The sequence below is a fragment of the Erythrolamprus reginae genome, chromosome 1 (genome assembly GCF_031021105.1).
Source record: "Erythrolamprus reginae isolate rEryReg1 chromosome 1, rEryReg1.hap1, whole genome shotgun sequence".
In the NCBI taxonomy this organism is placed as follows: Eukaryota; Metazoa; Chordata; class Lepidosauria; order Squamata; family Dipsadidae; genus Erythrolamprus; species Erythrolamprus reginae.
Window position 1 is genome coordinate 423,287,661 of NC_091950.1, and position 26,841 is coordinate 423,314,501.

General features: G+C 41.4%; 1 protein-coding gene across 1 annotated transcript in view; it reads right to left on the reverse strand.

Moving 5' to 3' along the window:
* CPD (carboxypeptidase D) overlaps positions 1–26,841 on the reverse strand; it is a 50,929-nt gene that overhangs the window by 13,825 nt on the left and 10,263 nt on the right. Inside the window, exons 3-13 of the mRNA XM_070735436.1 lie at positions 24,724–24,866; positions 19,637–19,806; positions 17,826–18,190; positions 16,490–16,681; positions 12,783–12,950; positions 10,716–10,825; positions 8,692–8,794; positions 7,145–7,287; positions 6,194–6,363; positions 5,046–5,357; positions 2,602–2,797 (exon numbers count right to left, since the gene is read on the reverse strand). Coding sequence (XP_070591537.1) covers positions 2,602–2,797; positions 5,046–5,357; positions 6,194–6,363; positions 7,145–7,287; positions 8,692–8,794; positions 10,716–10,825; positions 12,783–12,950; positions 16,490–16,681; positions 17,826–18,190; positions 19,637–19,806; positions 24,724–24,866 — 2,072 coding nt within the window. The remainder of the gene's footprint in view (positions 1–2,601; positions 2,798–5,045; positions 5,358–6,193; positions 6,364–7,144; positions 7,288–8,691; positions 8,795–10,715; positions 10,826–12,782; positions 12,951–16,489; positions 16,682–17,825; positions 18,191–19,636; positions 19,807–24,723; positions 24,867–26,841) is intronic.

Consider the following 26,841-nt stretch of genomic DNA (forward strand, 5'->3'; position numbering starts at 1 on the left):
TAACCCACTCTGTTTCACAGAGGAAGGTTGGGAAAACTGAAGAGTGGCCCAACTTAAACTCATTTTCAGGGTAGGGGTGGGGTAATGTCACCCACTGATTCACCTCACTTGCACGTGTTGCCCCCAGTCTTCTTTTTGCTGCCAGGCCTTTGGGAACTTTGGGGAGTCAGAGGTCGACCTCTAGGTCTCTCCCTTGTTGGGTACCTCAGGGGTCGGTCCTCTCCCCACTGCTATTTAATATCTACATGAAACCGCTGGGTGAGATCATCCAGGGGCATGGGGTGAGGTATCATCAATATGCCGATGATACCCAGTTGTACATCTCCAACCCATGTCCAGCAAAGAAGCGGTGGAAGTGATGTGCCGGGGCCTGGAGGATGTTGGGGCCTGGATGGGTGTCAACAAACTCAAACTCAACCCAGACAAGACGGAGTGGCTGTGGGTCTTACCTCCCAAGGACAATTCCATCTGTCCGTCCATTACCCTGGGGGCAGAATCATTGACCCCTCAGAGAGGGTTCGCAACTTGGGCGTCTTCCTCGACCCACAGCTCACATTAGAGAAACATCTTTCAGCTGTGGCGAGGGGGGCGTTTGCCCAGGTTCGCCTGGCGCACCAGTTGCGGCCCTATTTGGACCGGGACTCACTGCTCACAGTCACTCATGCCCTCATCACCTCGAGGTTCGACAACTGTAACGCTCTCTACATGGGGCTACCTTTGAAGAGTGTTCGGAAACTTCAGATGGTGCAGAATGCAGCTGAGAGAATGGGCTTTCCCAAATACTGTATGCCCATATAACACCAACACTTCGCAGTCTGCATTGGTTGCCGATCAGTTTCCAGTCACAATTCAAAGTGTTGGTCATCACCTATAAAGCCCTTCATGGCATCGGACCAGACTATCTCAGGGACCGCCTTCTGCTGCACGAATCCCAGAGACCAGTTAGGTCCCACAGAGTGGGTCTTCTCCGGGTCCCGTCAACTAAACAATGCCGCTTGGCGGGACCCAGGGGAAGAGCCTTCTCTGTGGTGGCCCCAGCCCTTTGGAACCAACTCCCCCCAGAGATTAGAATTGCCCCCACCGTCCTTGCCTTTCGTAAGCTACTTAAAACCCACCTCTGCCGCCAGGCATGGGGGAACTGAGATACTCTTTCTCCCTAGGCTTTACAATTTTATGCATGGTATGTTTGTATGTATGATTGGTTTTTATATAATGGGTTTTTAATCATTTTTAGTATTGGATTATTATTGTACGCTGTCTTATTATTGCTGGTAGCCACCCCGAGTCTCCGGAGAGGGGCGGCATACAGATCCAATCAATCAATCAATCAATCAATCAATCAATCAATCAATCAATAAATAAATAAATAAACAAACAAACTTTTTCTGCAGTCAGGAAAGCTTTCCTGAAGGCCTCTGCAGCTGATAACAGAGCTCCAGATCGATCCAGAGCTGTGTTATCGGCTACAGAGGCCTTCAGGAAAGACTTGCTGGCTGCATAGAAACATAGAAACATAGAAGTCTGACGACAGAAAAAGACCTCATGGTCCATCTAGTCTGCCCTTATACTATTTCCTGTATTTTATCTTAGGATGGATATATGTTTATCCCAGGCATGTTTACATTCAGTTACTGTGGATTTACCAACCATGTCTGCTGGAAGTTTGTTCCAAGGATCTACCACTCTTTCAGTAAAATAATATTTTCTCATGTTGCTTTTGATCTTTCCCCCAACTAACTTCCGATTGTGTCCCCTTGTTCTTGTGTTCACTTTCCTATTAAAAACACTTCCCTCCTGAACCTTATTTAACCCTTTAACATATGTAAATGTTTCGATCATGTCCCCCCTTTTCCTTCTGTCCTCCAGACTATACAGATTGAGTTCATGAAGTCTTTCCTGATACGTTTTATGCTTAAGACCTTCCACCATTCTTGTAGCCCGTCTTTGGACCCGTTCAATTTTGTCAATATCTTTTTGTAGGTGAGGTCTCCAGAAGTGGACACAGTATTATTCCAAATGTGGTCTCACCAGCATTCTATATAGTGGGATCATAATCTCCCTCTTCCTGCTTGTTATACCTCTAGCTATGCAGCCAAGCATCCTACTTGCTTTCCCTACCGCCTGACTGCACTGTTCCCTATGTCACTCACAAATATATTAAAAAGAATAGGACCCAGAACAGACCCTTGTGGCACACCGCTTGTAACCTGACTCTGCTCGGAATACTCGCCATTAACAATAACTCTCTGATGTCTACGCTTCAGCCAGCTGCAAATCCATTGAACTATCCAGGGATTAAGTCCAATCTTCACTAATTTATCTATCAGCTCTTTATGTGGAACCGTATCAAAGGCTTTGCTGAAGTCCAGGTAGGCAATATCCACGGCACCACATAAGAAATGGGCTGGGGTTGCAACAATCTGAAGTGGTAGGGCTGCTCCACCCTAGCTTAATTTTTGCCCTGGCACCCTGGAGTGGGTGGGGTCTTACTTAGGGATTACATTGGGCACATGTGTAAAAATCAAGCTAGGAGTTACTTTCAGGGTAGGTCATATTTTTGGGGAAACACGGTAGATGCTTCCAGACGTGCAGGTCACCCACCTTGGTGATAGCCATGTTCTTCTTGTAGTTCATGCAGAGGAACTCTGCCAGAGCCAGGAGCAGCTCAGTACCAACTGGGGCGTTACCATGGATGCCAGCAACGAAACGGATCTTTGGTTCTTCTGGCTCAGACTGGTTGGGTTTGTTAGAGATTTCCAGGGACCATATGTGACGGATCTCACGACTCTGGCCCAAGCTGCCAAAATAGAGACATAGAAACATAGAAGTCTGACAGCAGAAAAAGACCTCCTGGTCCATCTAGTCTGCCCTTATACTATTTTTTGTATTTTATCTTAGGATGGATCTATGTTTATCCCAGGCATGTTTAAATTCAGTTACTGTGGATTTACCAACCATGTCTGCTGGAAGTTTGTTCCAAACATCTACTACTCTTTCAGTAAAATAAGAGAGATAGAAGTCCAGTGACTGCTTTGTAAAAATAGGGGCTACTTTTTCATTCTGCAGAAGTGCAAAACTACATTTCAAATTCTGCTGAGACATTTATATTTATTTATTAGATTTGTATGCCGTCCCTTTCCGTAGACTCGGGGTAAGATATTGGCACAGCAAGGAAACTACCTCCCACTGTAGGGTCACAAAATTGCTCAATGGGGAAAGAGCAACAAAACACCAACAAATGAAAACAGTTTACAGCTACTTTGTAGGTCAAACATTTTTACTTTATTATCACATTAAAATAGTATGATTACTACATCACCGAGACATATACTGCTTCGAAGTGCTTTTACATCCCTTTCTAAGTGGTTTACAGTCAGCATATGCCCCAGTATTGGGTTCCTGGAGGGATGGGGGGGGGGGCACTAGTAGCGGAAATGGAGCTGTGCGCGCAGCTTTGGGTGACTGACTGGTGGGCACGTGCGCATCGGAGCAAAATTTTGTTTCTGCACAAGCGCAGGAAGCAAAATCTCGTAAGAGGACGTACAAGCGAATGAGATTTTGCCGATTTCTTGCTTCCATGCATGAGCGGAAACAAAACAACCATCGAAATATCACGCGCCTGCATGGCTTCTTGTGAGATTTGCTTCCTGTGCATGCGCAGGAGCCAAATCTTGCTCCAGTGGTCACCTGGAGCTGCACACACATTAGCACCAGTAGTGGCGGAAAGTTGCAACCCCTGCATGATATGTCCCCAATAATCCAGGTCCTCATTTTATTGACCTCAGAAGGAAGGAAGGCTGAGTCAACCATGAGCCGGTCAGGGTCGAACTCCTGGTTGTGGGCAGGGTTAAGCCTGCAATCCAGCACTCTAACCAGTGCGCAACCACGGCATGATTTAAGCTTCTTATACGTTTATTGCTTGTTTAATTCATCTCACCCTATTCCAGGAAATATTTCCATATCTTTCAGTCATGTCAATCACGTTACTAAGGTTCTCAGCTACTGAATATAGTAAGTATTTTGGAACTAAGAACCACAAGTGACAAAACATTTTTTGTCGATTTTGTGTTCTAAGAAAGAAGAGAGAATCACATTTCCCTGATGCAGAATCCAACCTGAGGAATATTTCACCTACCATTTTAAGTAGAAAGCCTGTCCCTGATAATTTACCAATCAGACTAACAAATCTATGGTCTGCGTCTCTGATATCAAAGCAATAATTTCAGAGTTTGCCCTGTCTTCCATATTAGCAAAGGGAAAACACTGTCGAGGTAGTAAGAGATATTTCAAAGCTCGATCTATCTGAATAATACATTATTTAGCAATTATAAATGTAGAATTTAGTTTGTCTAAATTAGATGCAGTGTCCCGGAGGTGGGTTTTTTTCAAGAGGCAACTGGATTTTCTTTTTTATCTGAAGACGTTTCACTTCTCGTCCAGAGCTTCTTCAGCTGACTGGATGGTGGGGAATGGAAAGATTGATATTCCTTGCAGACAGCTGGTCATTTGCATCCTTTTAGAGAATCATTGAGGCCACTTGGAGGTTTATCTGTGTCCTCAGTGTCACCTGGGTGGAGCAAATGATTCCTGTAGTCTGTAACTTTACCTTTGGAAAGCCGTTCCTGCTCCCACACCATTTTCCAGATTACAGGAACTATTCAGGTGACCGACGACACAGATAAACCTCCAAGTGCTTCAAAGACTCTCTAAAAAGATGCAAATGACCAGTTGTCTACAAGACGTATAAATCCTTCCAGTCAGAGTCAAAGAAGCTTCTTGGGTGAGAAGCGAAATGTCTTCAAAAGAAAAACCAAGGAAGTCCAGTTGCCTCCTGAAAAAGCAACTTTGGGACAACCAGGGCCTGGATGATTGAGAATTTTTACAGACTTCTAGATGCCGAGTGTGCAGAATGGCAGACACACCCACTCTGGACCGCACTGCTGTATCAGGTCATTTTCTTTTGAAGTTTTTTACATCTGTGACCCGGTGATGGAACACAGCCGTGGTTCCCCAGAATGTAAATGTCTCCAAACACAACCACATACCTAACAAGATTTGTGATTTCTGGATAATTCAAATTCAAGCCTCTGAGGAACATAGACAGATCTTTGTAGGGACGGTAGCGTGAAGGCTGAACATCGGCCGAAGAAGCCAGGAGGAGATGTTCCAAGCCATTCTCTGCTGAGAGGTCTTTGATCAGGGTTTCTAACTCCTTGGTGACCGGTCCATTGGAGTCTGCCATGTTCACATGCGGTGTTGACCCTTCTTCAATTTTGGGGCCTTTTCGACTCAAAGTAAAGTTGACTTGTGCGGCATTGTTCTCTTCAACTTTGACCATCTTCGTCGCTGAATTATACCTGCCAGAAAAAATAGGAAGAAAAAAGGAATGCAGTTCATTTGTCGGAGTTAATAATACCAAGCTTTTCCAGACCTAACAGGAAGGGCTTGATTTGCAACTACAATTGACCACAGTACAGTAGTACCTCGTGATACGAACCCCTCGTCATACGAACTTTTCGAGATACGAACCCGGGGTTCAGAAATTTTTTGCCTCTTCTAACGAACTTTTTTCGCCTTACGAACCCGCCGCCGCGAACGCCAAACCAGGAAGTTTGGCAAAAGTTTGGGTTCGGGTGGCCGCCGAGCAGTGCTGCCGCCTGGCTGTCACCTTCCGAAACAGCCAGGGGGCTGCTTGGCATTTTCCCGAATGCTGAACCCGGAAGTTCGGCAAAAGTTCAGGTTCAGCGTTTGGGTGGCCACCGAGAAGCACTGCCGCCCGGCTGTCACCTTCGCAGAAGAGTCGCGGAGCTGTCGGCTGGTCGGGAGGTTCAAATGGAGGTGGGGAATCCCAATAGGGAATTCCATGGGTGGAGCTTTGACGTCACGGAGACGTCCTTCCTGGCCGGCCGAAATGTGGACTCCAGGTGAACCAATTGCCAACCACCTGAATTTTGATCACATGAGTATGGGGATGCTGCAAAGCTTGCAACTGTGCAAAATGGTCTTAAACTTTTTTCAGTGCCGTTGTAGCTTTGAATGGTCACTAAATGAACGGTTGTAAGTCGAGGGCTACCTGTACTACAATTCCTACAATAATAAGCCAAAAAACACCAGCTGTAATTCCAATGCATTTAAGAAGAGCCCTCAGGTGAAAAGGATGAATATTAAGAGAATTGAAAGCTGCAAGGCTTACCCTCGAGCAGATGCCGTGATCTTGTACGTTCCTGGAGTCAGCAGGCGCCAATAATCCCCATCTTTATAGGTGGAGACAGGATGGTCAACACTGGCAACGCCGATAGTTGCGTTTAAGATGCCTCGTCCATCCGTGGCATCCAAAACAAACCCACTGACCCCTTGGTGGACCTAAGTGAGGAGAGGTGGATGCAATGGAGGCTCCGTTAGTCTTGGGTCCATCTCCCCAAACCCATGAAAAAACAAGATCCAGGTGAAGAGCGCAGAGAAGACCAACAAAGATGATTAGGGTACTGGAGGAAGAAGGGTTGCTGGAATTGGGTATGTCTAGTCGAAAGAAAAGGAGGACTAGTGAGGGACATGATTTCAGTTTTCCAGTATTTGAGGGGCTACACAAAGAAGAGGGGGACAACCTATTATCCAAAGTACCTGGAGGTAGGAGAAGAAGTAATGGATAGAAACCAATCAAGGAGAGAAGCAACCTGGAATTAAGCAGAAACTTCCTAACAGAGTAATTAATCCATGGAACAGAAGTTGCCTTCAGAAGTTGTGGGTGCTCACATCTCTGGAGGATTTTAGGAGGAGACTGGAGAGCCATTTGATAGAAAAGAATAGAATAGAATAGAATTCTTTATTGGCCAAATTGGACACACAAGGAATTTGTCTTGGTGCATATGCTCTCAGCGTACATAAAAGAAAAAGATGCATTTGTCAAGAATCATGTGGTACAACACTTAATGATTGTTGTAGGGGTCATATAAGCAATGAAGAAACAATCAATATTAATGAAAATATTAGGATACAAACAACAAGTTACAGTCATTGAAATGTATAGGTTCTCCTTGAACAAGGCGCTGTACTAGATGACCACCAAACTCCCTTTCAATTATCTTATTCTGGTTGTATTTCTTCCTTGTGCAGGATGCAGCAGCAGCACAGGTGAGCATCTTACCTGCTTGATAAACTGCAGCAGAGACCGGCGGTTCTTCTCCCAGTATTTTGGCAATTCTTCTGCCTTGGGATATTTGACACAGCCCAACTCAATGGTCACCTCAAAGCAATTTGTTTTAAGGTAATTCCAATCCTGCATGCCACCTGAAATGAGCATTATCAGAAAGGAAGTCAACAGCTTATGCTTAGCTGCAAAGGTCCCACAGAAGTGAAATCCTAGCCACAAAACCTGGAGGTTGTGGAACAAAATTGACTTACAGCCACAATTGAGCTCAAAATTTATGTTGCTAAGCAAGGCAGCTGTTAAATGAGTTCTGCCCTATTTTACAACCTTTCATGCCACCGTTGTTAAGTGAATCACTGCAGTTGCTAAGTTAGCAATGCAGCTGTTAAGGGGAATCTGACCTCCACTGACTTGGCTTGTCAGGAGGTTGCAAAAGGGGATCGATCATGTGACTGCAGGACACTGCGACTGTCATAAATATGAGTCAGTTTCCAAGTGTTTGAATTTTCATCATGTGACCGTGGGGAGGCTGCAATGGTCATACATGTGCAAAAATGCCATAGGTCACTTTTTTCAGTGCCGTTGTAACTTTGAATGGTCACTAAAATAATGGTTGGAAATTCAAGGACTTCCTGTAAAGCAAGATGTCATTTTAGGGAAAGGAGTTTGAAAGCAGAATTGTTTCCAACTATACATATCGCTCCCAAAGTAGTGGTAGATGCAGTCTTCAAGTTACAAAAGTTCATCTAGTGACCGTTCTGAAAAAAGGTACTGAAAAGTGACTTACGACCATTTTTCACACTTATGACCACTGCAGCAACCCCAAGGTCCCGGGATGAAAATTCAAATGTGTGGCAACTGACTTGTATTTATGATGGTTGCAGGGTCACATGATCCCCTTTTGTGGCCTTCTGATAAAACTCACTTAACAATTGTTTCACTTAACAGCAAAAATTTTGCAGTGAAGTATAAGTTAAGCATTAGCTCTACTTCTTTTATATCACTAGTACTGAATAAAATTCATGTGAAATGAAGACCAACCTAAAATAGAAGGATTTTAAAAAAGATTATGCCAAATAGAATACAGAACTGTTTTCTTAAACACCTGTGCCTAGCAGTAGGAGGCAGTATTTATGTTTTGTTTTTAAATGGAACTCAAGGGAATGCGGTTGAAACACTATGCCATTTCCTCATTAAACACTGGCTGGTTCACACTGGCCTTTTAAACAAAAAATAAATAAATTCTGGTTTGGACACATATAACAAGCCAATAAACATTTGTAATGTGTAAAGCAGTTCAAAGGAAGTGTTTCAAATTCAAAGCTCCCAATCTCAAAGTTTTGAGGTTAAAATAAGACTTTGAAAAAAGCATTTTCCACATCCCTCACCATGGCTGGCTTACAAGGAAAAGTTCTCCATCTTGAGAAACTCAGACTGGCCCAAAGGGGATTTCGGATCTTCTTTTCACACATACAGCCCATAGATATTGTCGACCTCACTGCCCCCCACCAAACTAACGTCTCCAGCATTTATGCTTTTTTTACCTGGGACATTATACCAATTTGCTCCATTCGTGATGCCATGAGGAAAATATTCATCAGGGTATAAGTTGTCGCACGGATGGCCCTGGAACATTTCCACATTCTCCTGAAAGAGCAGAATACAAAAATATGGGTTCATAGAAACATAGAAACATAGAAGTCTGACGTCAGAAAAAGACCTCCTGGTCCATCTAGTCTGCCCTTATACTATTTTCTGTATTTTATCTTAGGATGGATCTATGTTTATCCCAGGCATGTTTAAATTCAGTTACTGTGGATTTATCTACCACGTCTGCTGGAAGTTTGTTCCAAGGATCTACTACTCTTTCAGTAAAAACTCTTTCATGCTGTTCATCCCTACGTTATGCTTGAAATCACAGAGAAACTTTTCAGTAGTGTGAGATAACAGATTACAGGAAGGTGAAGTTCCCTGTGATCTCATGTGATCTTAGAAAAAAGCTATTAATTCAAATCTATTTTTTGGCCCTAACCTTATCTATTTCTTTGTTTTTGTGTGGGGAGTTTGGCCTGCACAAAAGTCAAACTGAAAAAAGTTGTTCACCCATGCTGTGAACCGTGGTTGCAAAGCACAATGGCTAAGTTAACATATCACGTTAAATAAACATTTCATTATGGTTTGGTGCAGAACTCTTTGTGATATTGTGAACCCCCTAAAAAGATAAATGAATTTGTGTAAAACTCTCTGATCAACCCTGAATAAAACAAATGATTTGTCTGCAGTTAGGAGAAAGAAATATATTCTTTACAAAGGGTACAATTTTCATCACATTCTAGAGTCTGTTAATATTCTTTATTTTATGTACTGTACTTCAATAACAATTAGCAAAGGCTTACTAACATAAACAACACAACTGAAACAGCAAAGTACCCAAAGGTGCTTTTTTCAAGAGGCAACTTGGATTTGTGGTTTTCTTTTGAAAACATTTTACTTCTAATCCAAGCAGCTTCTTCACTGATTGAATGGTGGGGAATGGAAGGATTTTTACTCCTTGCAGACAGCTGGTCATTTGCATCCTTTTAGAGAGTTGGAGGTTTACCTATGTTAACATGGTCACCTGAGGTGTGCAGATGGGTGTGGAGCCTTCTTGAAAGTGCTGAAAACATTTTGTTGTAGACTGGAGATGGATGAGGTCCTCCCCCTCCCCCTCTGTTGAGGGAAGGCTGTTCAATTTGGACATAGATGGCCTCTTTGGCCTTTGTTTCAAACCAGCGGTCCTCTCTATCCAAATGTGGACTTTGCTGTCCTTCTAAATGCAGATGGGCTGCTGAATCTAGTCAGATTCAGAAGAATGCAAAGGACAAGCTGTTTGCAAGGAGTAGGAATCCTTTCCTTCCCCACCATCCAGGCAAAGCTGAAGAAACGTCTTGGATGAGAAGCGAAACATCTTCAAAGAAAAACCAGAAAGTCCAGTTGTCTCTTGAAAAAGCACCTTTGGGACACCTTCTACTCATAGAGTAGATGAAACAGCAAAGAGTATATAAACAAACATTACTATAGTCCCCTTCCCTAGTAAACACCATAAATGTTCAATTTATGCAGATAAAACTGACCACTTTTCTCTTGTCCAACAGAACATTTCCCAGAGTAAACCTTGTGGTGAGATGGGTGGAAAATAAATTTAATAAATATCGGTGGTAATAATAATAATAATAATCTCAAAAGACTAGAAATTTAAAACAATGCCATCTTCCAGAAAGCCTTACAAACAACTTAGATAATGCCATTGGATTATTATGCCATTATGTACTGCTCAAGTTTAGTTGTACTGCCTTTTAATTCTTGTAGATACCTTTGTGAGGATGCTTTATATGTATCACGAGCAATATCACGGCATTTCATCTGCACAAGCCTGACAGCTTAAAAAACATGTAGCTTCTCTTAAGTTCCTTGTAACCTCCCAGGATCACAACCCACATAACACCGTATATAAGCATGTGTGATTAAGTAAGCCAGTGGATCTCAGAGGTTCCAGAATCTGCTGGAGACACCTTCTAATAATTGTTACCTTGGCATAGGCAAGAGCTAGCTGCTGAAAAACAGCATCATCAGGGGATTTACTGTATGTGGCGACTCCTAGTCGATCGTCATCATAGGGGTAGTTAACAACCAGAGATCCTGCAAAGAGCAAAATACATATATTCAAATATATATATATATGCATTATATATATATATGTCAACAAAAAAGCACAACAAAGAATGTTTTTTCTGTGCCAACTCAGGAAGCTCAAACTGCCCAAGAAGCTGCTGATACAATTCTACAGAGAAATCACTGAGTCTGTCACCTGCACCTCTATAACAATATGGTTCGGTTCTGCAACCCAACAAGACAGACACGGATTTCAGAGGATAATCAGAACTGCAAAAAAATTTATTGCTACCAACCTGTCTTCCATTGAGGACCTGTACACTGCACGAGTCAACAAGAGGGCTATGAAAATATTTACAGACACCTTACATCCTGGACAAAAATTGTTTCAACTCCTACCCTAAAAACGATGCTATAGAGCACTGCACACTAAGACAACTAGAAACAAGAACAGTTTTTTACCGAACGCCATAACTCTGCTAAGCAAATAATTCCCTTACCATTGCCAAACTATTTACTAAGGCTGAATTACTATTTCTATTAGTTTTTTCATTGTTCCTATCCCTCATCTCCTCCCACTTATGACTGTAACTTATTGCTTCTATCCTTACGATTTATATTGAGTTTGTTTCCTGATTGCTTATTTGTACCCTATGACAATCATTAACTGTTGTACCTCATGATTCTTGCCAAATGTATCTTTTCTTTTATGTACACTGAGAACTTATGCACAAAGACAAATTCCTTGTAGGTCCAATCACACTTTACTAATAAAGAATGTTATATATGGTTTTTATTACTCTGAGTAAATTAATTCTAACATAAAAGGCAGATTTTCCACCACCACAGACAAAAATAATACTATTTGCTTGGATTTTGCAATCAGCCACAAAACTAATCCAGTTAAATAAAGACAACAATGAGTAAAAAATCCACCTAGGGGAATTCATCAAGAGATGGCAAGATAGCACCTGCTTATTACTTGTTCTTAAAAATCAACAGCCAGTAGAGAGGAAATATACTCAGTAAATCCCCACCAGCAAAAAAAAAAAAAAAGGACACTAGACCTTTCAGAAGAGCTAGGGCTGGGCCTCCAGGGTTGGGCATACTTTAAAAATGTTTCTGAAGTTCTCTGAATCTCATGCAAGCACAACACGTATAGGGTTACTTATTAAAACAGATGTGTCTTTTTTCCAGGTTTCTAAAAATCTGGGGAAAAAGACAAATCTGTTTTAATAAATGTAATACAATTAGTTAAATTTAATTACTGTATTTTTTCAGAATATAAGACATATTTTTCTCCCTTAAAAGAGGCTGAAACGCCAAGGGATCTTAAAGGCATCTTAAACGCCAAATGTAGCTTTTTTGAAGCTTTTTTCAGCCCTAACAGATTTGCTAAGAGTGGAGCGATCTTCCATGCTTTGCCTCCTTTTTTCATTGCTTCTCTCTATCAGCCGTGCTTTAGAAGCTGTTTTTAATCCAGCTCAAAACCAGCAAACTAATGTGCTGAAACTGACCAGACTAAGGATGCTAGCCAGATGAATACCTGGTAGGCAGATCCCCCCCCTATTTTCCTCCCCCAAAATTAAGGTGCATCTTATACTCTGAAAAATATGGTACATTTTAAGCCGCCCAGAGTCCCTTTGGAGAGCGTGATGGGAGGTGTATGAATTCAAGAAAAAAGAAATGATAAACCAATTAAGTAACTTAAGTTTTTAATCTTTTTAATTTTTAATCATTTTCAAAGTAAACCTAATAAGAGTGCATGTATTGAATCTGAACACTTTTTAAAAAAATTACAGGCTCTCCTTTGGATGATCTTGGTCAGCAGTTCTAAATTGTAAGCTAATATTAGATAAAATTATGTAGTGAAAACCCTTTTCCATGCATTGTAACGTTTTCCTGCACCGAGGCCTCAGGCTTACTGAGTCTAGAATAAAAATGCTGTACATTTCCATACAAGGCGGTCTGCATTCCTTTTTACCTCCATGCAAATTTGCCGATAGCACAAAAGGATAGGTTTTCAGCCAGTTCATCACAGCTATGGTCTCTGGCTGCAGGGGATCAGTGATTTGGACGAACTGATCTGGAAAGTTCCGATTCAAATCGTAGTTGTTGCTGTTGTTTCTTCCTAAAATTCCTGATACGTCTCCTGAGAAACAAAAGAGAGCCCGGTGGAACCATCTGTGTCTCAATATGTATCTTTCCTGCACACAGAGTTTGACAGATGAACAGAGTTGGAAGGGACCTTATAGGTCATCTAGTCCACCCTGCCCAAGCAGGAGACCTTACACCCTTTCTTCAATTTGCACTCCTAAATTAAGTGACCAAAGGAAGAGACATTGTTCCCCCCCCTGTAATTCTTTACCAAATCTTAAGAGATGTTATAACCATCCAGGGAGAAATGATAACTGTTCCCAAACACTTGACAGGTAGGTCCTTGACTTACGACCACACTTGAGCGAGACATTTGTAAAGTGAATTTTGCCCCATTTTACGACTTCTCTTCCCACAGTTGTTAGGTGAAACACTCCAGGTGTTTAAGTTAATCATAAGGTTGTTAATTGAATCTGACTTCCCCGGTGACTTTACTGGTCACAAAAAGGGATCAGTTGACCCCGGGACATTGTGACCGTCATAAATATGAATCAGTTACCAAGAGGCTGAATTTTGATCAGGTGACCATGGGGATGCTACAACGGTCAAAAGTGGGGAAAATGGTCACAGGTTCCTTTTTTTCACTGCCATTGTAACTTCAAACGGTCACTAAATGAACTAAGTTGAGGGCTACCTGCATTCATCTCAGGAACTTTATAGAAGTCCTGCTTGTGGATTTCTACCTAATTGTACGAAGAACCACAAATTGTCATTCATGTTGCTGCAATATACCTTTGCTTGGCCCCAAGCCATTGTAAACATTGATACTAATCAAACATTTCATTTTGGAAAAATCCTTTCTTTAGAAATAATGCAAGGTGCAGCCGAACAAGCTACTGTTCAAACACCAAGTTGTGGCTTGCCAAACAGCTATTGTCAAATTTGGTCTCTTTCTTTCGCAAATGATCAGTTTTCATCGGTTCATCTTTCAACAGTTCATGGCTCTTGCACTAATAAATACTAAGTCTTCTTTTGTATGGAGATTCTTCATCATCCAGGCCATGGTTGTCCCAAAGGTGCTGTTTAAAAAGTTTTATTGGGTTTTTTCCCCTTGAAACTACAGTGATACCTCGTCTTACGAATGCCCCTTCATACGAACTTTTCGTGATACGAACCCGGGGTTCACCATTTGTTTGCCTTGTTTTAAGAATCATTTTTGTTTTACGCATCCGAGCCCGGGTGCGTGCGCTCTCGTACTGCGCGTACGCTCTCTGACTGCCGCAGGGATTCCCCTGCCTTGTGACTGTCACCGCTGGGATTTCCCATTTGATTACAACCCCCACCGGGATTCCGCGCTGGGGGGGAGAGCTGTGCCTGAACCTGGAGCCCACTTAGGAGCCGCCGCCTGCTCAGAGGAAAGCCGCAGCTGCCATCACTGCTGCAGCCACTGCTGTGGGATGAGCCGCACGGGGCTTTGAAATTTGCAAAAGTTTCCGTGCCTATTCTGCGACCGGGAGGCTCAGCGGGGAAGGAGGCCATGTTTGGGCGTGGGAATCTGGGCCCCCTCACCCGCCTCTGGCCCCCTCACACCCCTGGCCTCCCACCGCTGCCCCTCGCCCACCTGATCTGCCCCTCTCTCCGGCTTTCTCCTCCTCTGCCTCCCGCTTTGGGGCGCAGCTCCTCCTGCAGCAGTGGCTGTAGCGGCAGTGGCGACTGCGGCTTCTCCTCCTCCGGCCGCTAGTGAGGATCCTGGCGGGCAGCTTCAAGCGGCCCTCTTGCAGCCCCTTCGCTGACAGCGCTCCCAGGCTGCAGGAGAGGCAGGGCAGGCGTTACCGAAGCGCTCGGCGAAAGCGCTCCCAACAAAGGGGCTGTGAGAGGGTTTTCTCCGAGCGCTTCCGGAACGCCCACCCCACCCCTCTCACAGCCCCTTTGCTGGGAATGCTTTTCATCCAGGGCTATCAGCGAAGGGGCTGCAAGAGGGGCGGGGTGGGCATTCCGGAAGCGCTCAGCAAAAGCACTCCCAGCAAAGCGGGAGTGCTTTCTCTGAGCGCTTCGGAAACGCCTGCCCCGCCTCTCCTGCAGCTCCTTCGCTGACAGCCCTGGACGAAAATGCTCCCAGTGAAGGGGCTGAAAGGGTGGGGCGCTTTCGACGAGCCAGCCCCTTCGCAGTCGCCTCTCTGTTCCAGCCCCACCCTCCCAAAGGGTGGGGCTGCCATGTCCCGGCGGATTACATCCCTCTGGCCAGGACAAGAGGATAGTGACGGTGGCAGCGGTTTCCCTTTGAGAAGCAGCAGCAGCGCCGGGAATGTCACGTCCACCCCACCCACCCCCACCTGCCCCCAAACAAGGATCCGAATGCCGGCAATAATGGGCAAAAGGGGTGAGTTTTGGGCTTGCACACATTATTCACTTTTCCATTGATTCCTATGGGAAACATTGTTTCATCTTACGAACTTTTCACCTTACGAACCTCCTCCCGGAATCAATTAACTTCGTAAGATGAGGTATTACCGTATTTTGTTTCTCATCCAAGAAGCTTCTTCAGAGTTGCTTTTCCAAAAGCCAGCCAGATTTTCCTGGGGTCCGCCCTCCCCCCTTTGAAAACCTTTAGCTTCTCATCCAAAAAGCTTTTTCAGTTCTTGGATGAAAAAAAGGTTTTCAAGGGGAAAAAACCAAGAAAATCTAGTTCCCTTTTGAAACACTAACACCTTCAGGACACTACATCTTCTTCCTAACCATGCTATTTGTTTGCTCTTGTGTAAACCGTGCAGCGCCACGTAACGGAGTGAGCTTGCGTTACTTGTCCCAGCTTCTGCCAACCGAGCAGTTCGAAAGCAGGGAAAAAATGCAAGTAGAAAAATAGGGACCACTGTTGGTGGGAAGGGAACAGCGTTCCGTGAACCTTTGGTGTTTAGTCGTGCTGGCCACATGACCACGGAGACGTCTTCAGACAATGCTGGCTCTTCTGCTTTGAAACAGAGATGAGCACCACCTCCTAAAGCAGTGGTTCTCAACCTGGGGGGTCGAATGACCGTTTCACAAGTGTCGCCTAAAACCAGGGGAAAAGGCAAATTTCCCATGGTGTTAGGAACTAAAGATTCTATTCTGGAGCCTTGGAACACTGTGCTGACTCCTGACAGACCTTCACATGCAATTTAAAGTGTGGGTTTGGACAATAAAGCACTGTGAGTCGTGGTACACAGGTATCACCCAGAGCCTGCTTAGTAATGTTTCATTTCCACAAGTAAAAAGTCTTACTAAAGATCAGCGGCAAACCACTTCTGCACTGTGGCTGGCAAAATCACATGAAAATGGCCACAAACAGTCAAGCTAAAATTGAGAAAGTCCTTACTTCTGTAATATGAGATAAATGAAGTACAATAGAGAAAACTTAGGAAACAGGGATGAGTCAAAGAAAAGAATAAACTCTGGGATAAAACACAGAAAAGAAAGGAGGTTCTTCACATACATTATGACTAAAGTTGAGTCACCTATGAGAAAAAGCTGAAGCCATTTGCCTGATAAAACCACTTTCCTTTCCTTGGCCAATGCCTTTACTAGAAGGGTAAGAAGAAAGCTGGCATGCAAGGCTACCTTCTACAGATTTCTCATAGCCATCGGGGTTCATCGAGGGCATGATATGGATCCGGGTCTTTTGGATCAAGTCAGTCACTTCAGGATCAGTTCCGTAGTTCTTGCAGAGGTACTCAATGAGGTTGAGGAGCAATTCCCTTCCTACCACTTCGTTGCCATGCATATTGGCAATGTATTTGAAATCTGGTTCACCTGGAGGGGGAACAGTTATGCTTAGTTTAGCCACCTCATCTGGCAGTTTGTTTACAGGATAACATGTAGAAGCCAACATAGATCATACAATCATACAAACATTGGGGGGGGGGAAGCGAGGGAGGGAGGGGGGAGAGAAATTTCAGTTCTCTCTCCCTGTTTGGTCCAGATGTTAACATGAACTGAAAACACCAATCACAGCCCACCAAATGAATCCAAGCTCTGGTTTATACAAGACACTTAGATAACCTTCAAATGCATAAATAAGTACCTTATAAATGCATTCCTATCTAATGTTTTGGAATTGCCATATTTAGGCCCAAACAGAACCTACAATGGACATAACCTTAGGAAGTGAAACTCATTTGGACCAAAGAAGACTCTTTATTAAAAACTACATTTGAAATTATTAAGAAAAGTTCAAAATTGAAACTAAAGATTCAACTTAAAATCCAAAGAATTTGGCCTCAAAAATGATTATTTTAAAATTACAAGTCCATCAGCATTTATACATTTTATTACTTCAGGAAGTCCTTTCTCAGGTTTGCAAAAGAAATATTTCGAATCCTGTTACTCTCCTATCCTATTTACAAATTCAACTTGATAGAAAAAAACATAGTAAAATCTAAACATAGTAAAAACAAAAACATGCAATGAAGAACTCTGAAAAATTCCTCTCAACTTGTTAATTATAGGAACAGAATTAAAATTCGTAATACTCTACAATGGTATCACTGTACATTAATTATAGCAATTGAACCAATTATAGTTGGTTCTGATTATCGCAATTAAATATGAATATTTCAGAGTAAATATATTAAAAAATAATTAAAATTGGACCAACTTATTTATGAGGAGAGATTACAAGACATTGCTCTTTCTACCTTTGAAAAATAGTCACTGTTAACAGACCTAATTCAAAATCCGTTAACACCAGGGAGAAATATTTTCCCATTTTTCAAAACACAAGAATGTGGATCAGGATGTTAAACTGGCAGCCCACTGGCTACATGCTGCATACGGAGGCCATGCCTACCCCATGAGTGGAGAAAACGTCACAAAATATCATGTGAGGCCAACATGGCGCCCTGTGTTTGACGCCCGTGATCTAGATTATGCAATGAACTATATAAGGGGAAATTACCTGCTTCGTGAATGCCTGGGTTATCAGATATCTCCATGGCATACAATTCCCTTTGTTCCACTGACTTGCCCACTGAGTAGAGTCGGGTAATGTTTGGATACTCAGTAGCAAATTTCCTCAGAAAGATACCCATGTCAGGGAAGTGGTGATGGCGAAAATCATCTGGCTGTATCACCAGGTGAGCAGAGGTTGTCCTGTTTACAGTAGTGGCGGTTGCTACATTGTCAGGTAAGTTGCTGGCAGTTATCGGAGCTTCCTTGGTGGGGCTGGAAGTCAACACTGTGACTGTGGGATGCAATGAAAAGTCCACTACAGTTGCATTTGCTTCCTTCACTTCCATGTTCTCCATGATGCTTGTCAGGTAACTGATGGGGGGGAAAGAGAGAAGAATAGAAACATAGAATATTGAGGGCAGAAAAAGACCTCATGGTCCGCCTAGTCTGCCCTTATACGATTTCCTGTATTTTATCTTACAATGGATCTATGTTTATCCCAGGCATGTTTAAATTCAGTTACTGTGGATTTACCAACCACATCTGCTGGAAGTTTGTTCCAAGGATCTACTACTCTTTCAGTAAAATAATATTTTCTCACGTTGCTTTTGATCTCTCCCCCAACTAACTTCAGATTGTGTCCCCTTGTTCTTGGGTTCACTTTCCTATTAAAAACACTTCCCTCCTGGACCTTATTTAACCCTTTCACATATTTAAATGTTTCGATCGTGTCCCCCCTTTTCCTTCTGTCCTCCAGACTATACAGATGGAGTTCATGAAGTCTTTCCTGATACGTTTTATGCTTCAGACCTTCCACCATTCTTGTAGCCCGTTTTTGGACCCCTTCAATTTTGTCAATATCTTTTTGTAGGTGAGGTCTCCAGAACTGGACACAGTATTCCACAGTATTCCAAGAATGTGCTTTACGCTGACATTAGCTTTCCCTGCTTTTAAGAGCATCCCTAACAGAATATTGATTCTATTACTAAAGTAGTCCCCAACTTACAACAGTCCATTTAGTGACAGTTTAAAGTCACAATGGCACTGGGAAAAGCGACTTAGCACCGTTTTTCACAGTTATGTCCTTTGCAGCCTCCCCATGATCATGTGATCAAAATTCAAGTGTCTGGCAATTATGGGTTCATATTTACATGTTGCTGTGTCCCAAGGTCATTTGATCAACTTTTATAACTGTCTGCAAGCAAAACCAATGGGGTAATCACTTTCACTTAATCACCAAGTTACAAACATATCAGCTGCAGCAATTCACATCACAATTGTGGCAAGAAATGTTGTAAAATGAGACAAAATTCATTTAACAAATATCTCACTTAACAGAATTTTTGGGCTCCATTTTTGTCATAAGTCAAGGACCTGTTTTTATTCATCTGGAATATCATTCCCATTTTGCTAGGGGAAAAAATAAGACCAAATAGCAACATTATCATTTCTCAACTGAAGAACCAAATTCAAGGGTCCCATGTCAAAGCCCCAGTTTTATGTCTGCTTAATTGGAAGCCTCAGGTTTGCAATGCAGCTGTTCCAAATCTTTCATTCAATTTCCCTCAACAAAGGGAAACCTTCTTAACAAAGGGACACTGAAGGTAGGCCTAATCCTCACGGAACTACTGTAGTTTCCTGCTTTTCTATTTGCCTTTTTCTGTTGTTGTCTGATTATACAACAACGCCTGCCTAGTTTATGTCAAAATGAGGCAAAGCAGTGAGATTGGCTTCTAATATTCCCATAAAGCAGCTCCCTATTAGAAGAAATTATGCCCAAGGTAATGAACATGTCGATGCCTGCTCCATATACTTTACCCTGGGATGGAAGCTGTGATATTATAGGTCCCAGGCACCAACAGTCTGTAATAGTCACCAAACTGTCCAGTCGTAATGTTATGAGCAATACCAGCCACAGCAACAGTTGCGTTTTCCAAGGCAGCCCCAGTGACCGAATCTCTCACGGATCCTTTAATTCCAATGTGCACCTGTATTAAATAAATGAGAATTAGATCCAGAACACGTAAACATATGCAATTTATTTATTATTATTTATTTATTGGATTTGTATGCCGCCCCTCTCCGTAGACTTGGGGCAACTATATCAGGAGGCTACATTATGTTCAGTAACTTGTTAATTTAATAGTAAGCAATCTGTGCAATATTTTTTTTCTCATCCAAGAAAAGTTACAGGATGCTGTCAAGCTTGCACAAAAAATGAAAGGAAATAAAATAAGGAATATGATATAAGGAGGGAAAATTGGCAGATAATAGCACATAATAAGAGCAGCTAGGCAGTAGCACCAGAAGGTTGGCATAAATCAGAAACTAGTGTACATGTAACTTGACAGTATACCTGTGAATTTCTATATTATGAATTCTTCTACATAACATTCAGTATACTAGAAAGAGCATCTACATTAATCTTTAGTTTGAACAAAATGTCATAGATTTTATCAGCTATGTTCAGAGTTTTAGATTTCATTTTCTGTACCCAGGAGACTGTTTCTGTCATAGCTACTGAAACAGAACACAGGCTGTCTTTCAAAAAACAAAATGCCAAGAAAAACAAAGAGGACAATTGTGTGTTTTTGAGTCATGCTTGTAAAAGCCAAAAGATGAATCAACTCAGCCCAATATTACAGATAAACGAGCCATTTTTGTGCACTGATTCTGTTAAAATACTTCACTCAAAACAGATGGTGAATTCCTGTGGCTTTAAAATACAAAATTATGTTCAAGAAGTTATGCAAAGCACATCATTATTTATTGCAGGGGTATCGAAAGGAACTTCAATAAATATTAATGTGGCAACTGGGTAGGTAATAAAGGGGAATGTTATGTTAAAATATTTGTTATCTAATATTATTGTGTTACTTTGTACTTATTTCATATTCAGTATTATTTACCAGTCATTAATAAAACTACACTAATGAGAAAGAGTTGTCTTTTTTCATCATGTAATTCCTTCTTTGATATGTCATAACTATCTAATAATGAGTTCTTACTTCACAGTGAGGCAGTAGCCTACTATTTTATACCTTGATGGGGTTGGACATATCTTGCTTCCATTTCATAAAAGAGCTCGAGATAGAGCACATATTAAGAAGTGACAGAATTTCTTCCACAGCTAGAAGATTGAGGAACCTGTTGATACATTTATGGCCAATTGGTGGAATTCCCCCCCCCTCCAACCCTTTATGCAAAGTCAACTATTGATTTATGAGGACATGGCTTGACAGCATCCCTCCCGCCCCTTGCTCAACAGAGCCCTCGTGGGAAATATACTATGCCATTTATTATTAAATTTTTATCCTGCCTTTGTTACTTTATAAGTTACTCAAATAGTTGCCTTTGTTGAGATGGGTAGCATACAAGTTTGACAAAAACAGTAAATAAACAATACTTGTTTCTCCTCTTTTCCCCCCACAATCATCATTCCGTGAGTTGAACTGGGCTGACAAAGGATGGACAGGCCCAAAGAACCCCGTTGGCTTTCATGCCATGTCAGGACTAGAACTACCAATCTCCTGGTTTCCATGCCAGCACTTACACCAAACTGGCTGTCTAGGCAAACTCTGTGAAAAAGCATTTGTGGAAATATTCAGCTAACCAAACAAGAGTAGACACAAGAACTATAATAAAGAGAGAGCAAAAGATAGCCTGAGGATAAAATATCAATTTATTTTGGCTTTATTAGTACAGTTACAGTTTCTAAATGTGTTTTATGCATGGTCCTAAATATTTCTGTAAAAGATGAAAAAGGGACATGATCATTATACCCTGGCAGAGTGAATTATCAGAACAAGTTTAGGCAGGTTTCATATGTTGCTGCAATATATGCCTTAAACCATTTGGTTTAAAAATAAAGACCTTCTCCCCTGGGAACTCGGATGAAAGAAAACTATTTCCATGCCTAAAGGTTTTTCTCCAACAGATTTAGATACCTGAGTACTCTGTTCTCAGTGTGTGACAAGGTAATTCCATGAGACCCGTAAAAAACAGTAATGCTGAAAATAGTGACAAACCATGATTGATATTTCAGTAAAGTTTGTGGTGACTGCCAGGCTGCAACTTTTGAGAGAACTTTACTATATGCACAACAGTCAAATGACAGGCACAGACTGGACAAAAGTTAATTTTTCCTTTATCTCCTCTGATATTATTGAAAAAAGAAAATTGTCAATGCTATTGCTGATATATGAACAGCTCAACATTGCCAGCACTCTGTGTTACATAAGGACAAATGATTCCTTAAGCACAGTTAATCCTTTTGTTTAGATCTGGACAACGCCCTGAACCATTTCATTGTATGTACCGAAATTTCATTTTAATGTATGATGATTAGTGCACATTCGAAGTGACAATAGTTATTCTAAGTCTAATTCTTCTCTAAATCAATGGAGTCAGCGGTTTTCTTTCTTTGAACCAATTCAGTCCTGACATTTACATTCAAAAGTTTAGCAACTTACTCATATTTATGACGGCTGTAATGTCCCAGGGTCATGTGATCCCCTTTTACAACCTTCTGACCAGCAAAGTCAATGGGAAAGCCAAGTTCATTTAACAATCATGTGACTAACTTAACAACTGCAGTGATTCACTTAAGGGTGGCAAGAAAGTCTACGGAGAGGGGCGGCATACAAATCCAATAAATTATTATTATTATTATTATTATTATTATTATTATTAAAGGTCATAAGCAGTGGTGGCCTCCTACCGCTACGGCTAAATGCATGCAGCTCTGCGGCTCTGGCGCTCGAGTGAGGGATCGAGCACAATTTTGTTTCCCGCACCTGTGCAGGTAGCAAAATCTCGCAGGGGGACGCATGTGCACGCGCATTTCAGCGAGGTTTTTTGCTTCCCCACATGGGAACTCGCCTAACAAATTGCTCACTGAGCAACATGAATTCTTGGCTCAATTGTAGTTGTAAGTCAAGGATTACCTGTAATCAATAGCTGAATACAAGGAATACAATTTAGTCTGATGTGTAAATAATTACTAGTGTTGACTTTAGGAGAGAGATCAGGACAGGAGGTAACTTTGAAAGAACTACGTATAACTCTTGAGATAAAGTATTTTTGAGGATATTTGAATATTTCTGAGTACACACAGCTACAGTGCAACATCTGAGAGAATTTAGGGTGGTTCCAAACACAGGCTACAAAAATGGTGGAAGGTTTTAAGCATCAGACTGATCAGGAAAGACTTAATGAACTCAATCTGCATAGTCTGGAGGACAGAAGGGAAAGGGGGGACATGATCGAAACATTTAAATATGTTCAAGGGTTCAATAAGGTTTAGGAGGGAAGTGTTTTTAACAGGAAAGTGAACACAAGAACAAGGGGACACAATCTGAGGTTAGTTGGGGGAAAGATCAGAAGCAGCGTGAGAAAATATTATTTGACTGAAAGAGTAGTAGATGCTTGGAAGAAACTTCCAGCAGACGTGGTTGGTAAATCCACAGTCACTGAATTTAAACATGCCTGGGATAAACATAGATCCATCCTAAGATAAAATACAAGAAATAGTATAAGGGCAGACTAGGTGGACCGTGAGGTCTTTTTCTGCCATCAATCTTCTATGTTTCTATAAGTGACACTGGATAAAGCTTGTAAAGATACAACCAGATGCCTTTATTCTGGGCAAATGAAAGAAAAGGAACTTGAGCAAGGAGGGGAATTACTTATTCCCTGCTTGATTGGGTAATTGTTAAATGTTTTAAGTGATAAGAAATTGAGACAAATATCTGATCAATGCAGATCTGATTATGGTTTGCTTAATCATTAATTTAATAAATAGGATACGATTAACTGGAATTACCAAGCTGCTAAAACCAAACATGTTCTTAGCATATATCTCTAAACCAAAGTCTTTTGGTGTTTGAAGCAAAGAAATTAAAGTAACTATTCCTCTCTACAGTACTTTGGTACGGCCACACTTGGAATACTGTGTTCAGTTCTGGGGGGCCAACTTTAAAAAGGACATTGATAAACTAGAGCAAGTTCAAAAGAGAGTTAACAAGGATGGTGAGTGGTCTGGAAACCGTGTCCTATGAGGAACGGTTAAATGATCCAGGGATGTTTAGTCTGCAAAGGAGAAGACTGACAGGAGACTTGATAGCTGTCTACAAATATCTGAAGGGCTGTCACAGAGCAGAGGGATCAGCATTGTTCTCATTAGCACATGACAATGGAATGAAACTGCAAGGGAGTAGATTTAGATTAGATATCAGAAAAAACTTTCTAATAGTAAGGGTGATCCACCAGTGGAACAGTTTGCCACAGTAGGTGGTGGACTCGCCTTCACTGGAGGTCTTCAAACAGAGACTGGACAGTCATTTTTCTGGGATGGTTTAATGAATCCTGCATTGAGCAGGGGGTTGGACCCAATGACCCTGGAGGTCCCTTCCAACTCTTCTATGATCCTATGATTCCATGAAATTCAAACATGGATCAATGACACTTCCTTCTCTTTAAATGTTGTCTGAATTTTGGTATACTACAATTACATTTTCTCTCATCATCTCTCTTATTAACTTATATTTCTCATTACATTTAGTACAAATCATGTCAAGCTTTATATGGGTCATAAAACAACAATACAAACATTAGAAACTGTGTGCTCGGTCCAATTTATGAGTCAAAAGGGATTAGGCAGAGCTGACATTCTGACAACAAGAAGCATATTCAAAACCTACAGGCAAGAAAAGCCCTGACAGAGATGAATAAAGTCTTTTCATTTTCCAGAACAAAGACATACTCAAATATACATGGATTATTTTGCTAACATAGTCAAGAGGAGAGTTAAAGACATGCGGAGAGGGGAGGCATACAAATCCAATTAATAATAATCATCATCATCATCATCATCATCATCATCATCATCATCATCATCATCTTACTTTTTCAATGAAAGTGAGCAAAGATTCCCGGTTATTCAGCCATTCTTGCTCAAGTTGAGAAGCTAGTGGATATTTGCAACAGGAAAGTTCAAAGGTGACCTCAAAGCAATTAGCCCAAAGATAGTTATAATCTTGCATTCCACCTAAGAAATGTAAAGAAAGAATCGTGCAATAATTAGGCAAAGAATAATCTTTGCATAAATAGACTTCTCTTCATATGATTTCAAATTATCATTTTTCAGTAGGCAGGAAAACACATTTATGCAAACGAGGGAAAAAACTTTCAACTTTCAAAGAAGCACAATCCCTACACAAAAGACCATTTAGGAGTGGGGGAGGGGGGAGAAAGATAACTGCTACTTTAAAAACAATTGGAATTTTGAGATCATGCAACTTCTCTATTTGTCGTATGTGATCGTGTTTACAAAAAAACCTTTAACAGGTTAATAGGCAGGAGTCCTGATCTTTCATTATGTCTGAGGCATTTTATTATACTCATCTTCTGGTTTTATTCTTCAGCAGGTCAATATTTGATGCTTAGAATTGGTCTAAGCTTTCAAGTCTACAATGTTAATATTTAAATATTTATGTTAATTTAAATATATTTAAGTACCACATTGATATCATTTTTATACTTCACTAAATTTAAAGGTGGGATTATAAATTAATGCACACACACACACACACACATACACACACACTTTTTTGAAAAACTAATAATAAAGTTCATCTCCTTCCCCATTTTTATCATTATTGTACTCCTACTAAGTAGGTTAAATTGTACCTATCCAAAAATGCACCTATAAAAATTCCCAAAGAAAGTTAAACAGAACTTGAAAAACAAGGTGTCCTGTTGCAATGCTGACATTAACATGACATTAGCTCTTAAAGGTTAGAAAAATAACCTTTCCAGATTTCAAAGCAGGCGTGCCAAATTTGGCAGGAAAATGAAAAACAGATGAAGGTGCACCCTGGACAAATATGAATTTTTGCTCTTGCCATGCAAAGCCATATAGCAAATCCTTGTTCTTGGCACATTTAAAATACAATGTGACAAAAACTTACATGTAGGGCTCATTTAGCGACTGCCTCATTTAATAACCATTCGCAGTTACAACAATGCTGAAACTTTTAACAGACAAGCAGCTAGAAAACAGTCACAATAATTCTGCTATTATAGAGGACAGCTGCATTGGGATTACTATATGCCAGTGATGGCAAACCTTTTTTTCCTTGGGTGCCAAAAGAGTGTGCGCCTCCACTATCATGCATGTGCAATTGCCCACACTCATAATTCAATGCCTGGGGAGGGCAAAAACAGCTCCCCCTCCCCCTGAGGCCTTCTGGAGGCTGGAAGCGGCCTGTTTCCCAATTTCTGGTGGGCCCAGTAGGCTCCTGATTTGCCTTCCCCAGGCTCCAAAGGCTTCCCTGGAACTGGGGAGGGTAAAAATGCCCTCTTTCATCCTCCAACCCACAGAGGCTCTCTGGAAGCCAAAAATGCCCTCCCAGAGCCTCTGTGTGAGCAAAAGGTCAGCTGGCCGGCATACACATGCATGTTGGAGCTGAGCTGGAGCAACAGTTCGCGTGCCAGCTGATATGGCTCTGCCTGCTACCAGTGGCACCCATGCCATAAGTTCACCATCACTGCTATATGCTCAAAAGTGGAAAAGTTCAATTCTACTGACAATACAGGAAGTCAGTGAAAATGATGGAATTTGCACAGATGGCTAACTTCTTTGATCAGAAAGAAGACAATACTGTATATTTATGACTAGAAACCTTTTACAGATTTTGGGGGGGGGGTGAAACAAAAAAAAGCATTTTGTGGTCTTGATGATTAGGAAAAAAAATCTAGATAATGAAAATAATTAGTATAATAATAATAATATTATTATAATAATTAGTATATATAATAATGTTTCATAATCGTAACAGTAAGAGATAACTTTGCAATTATAGTTATAGTTATAGTTTATTAGATTTGTATGCCGCCCCTTTCCAAAGACTTACAGGATACTGATATTTGCTGCAAAGGAAGTTTGCAGTATCCCACGGTTACATGACCGTTAATTCACAATGTTTTTTGAGGAAGCAGATTATCTGGATCCTTTTTGGTTG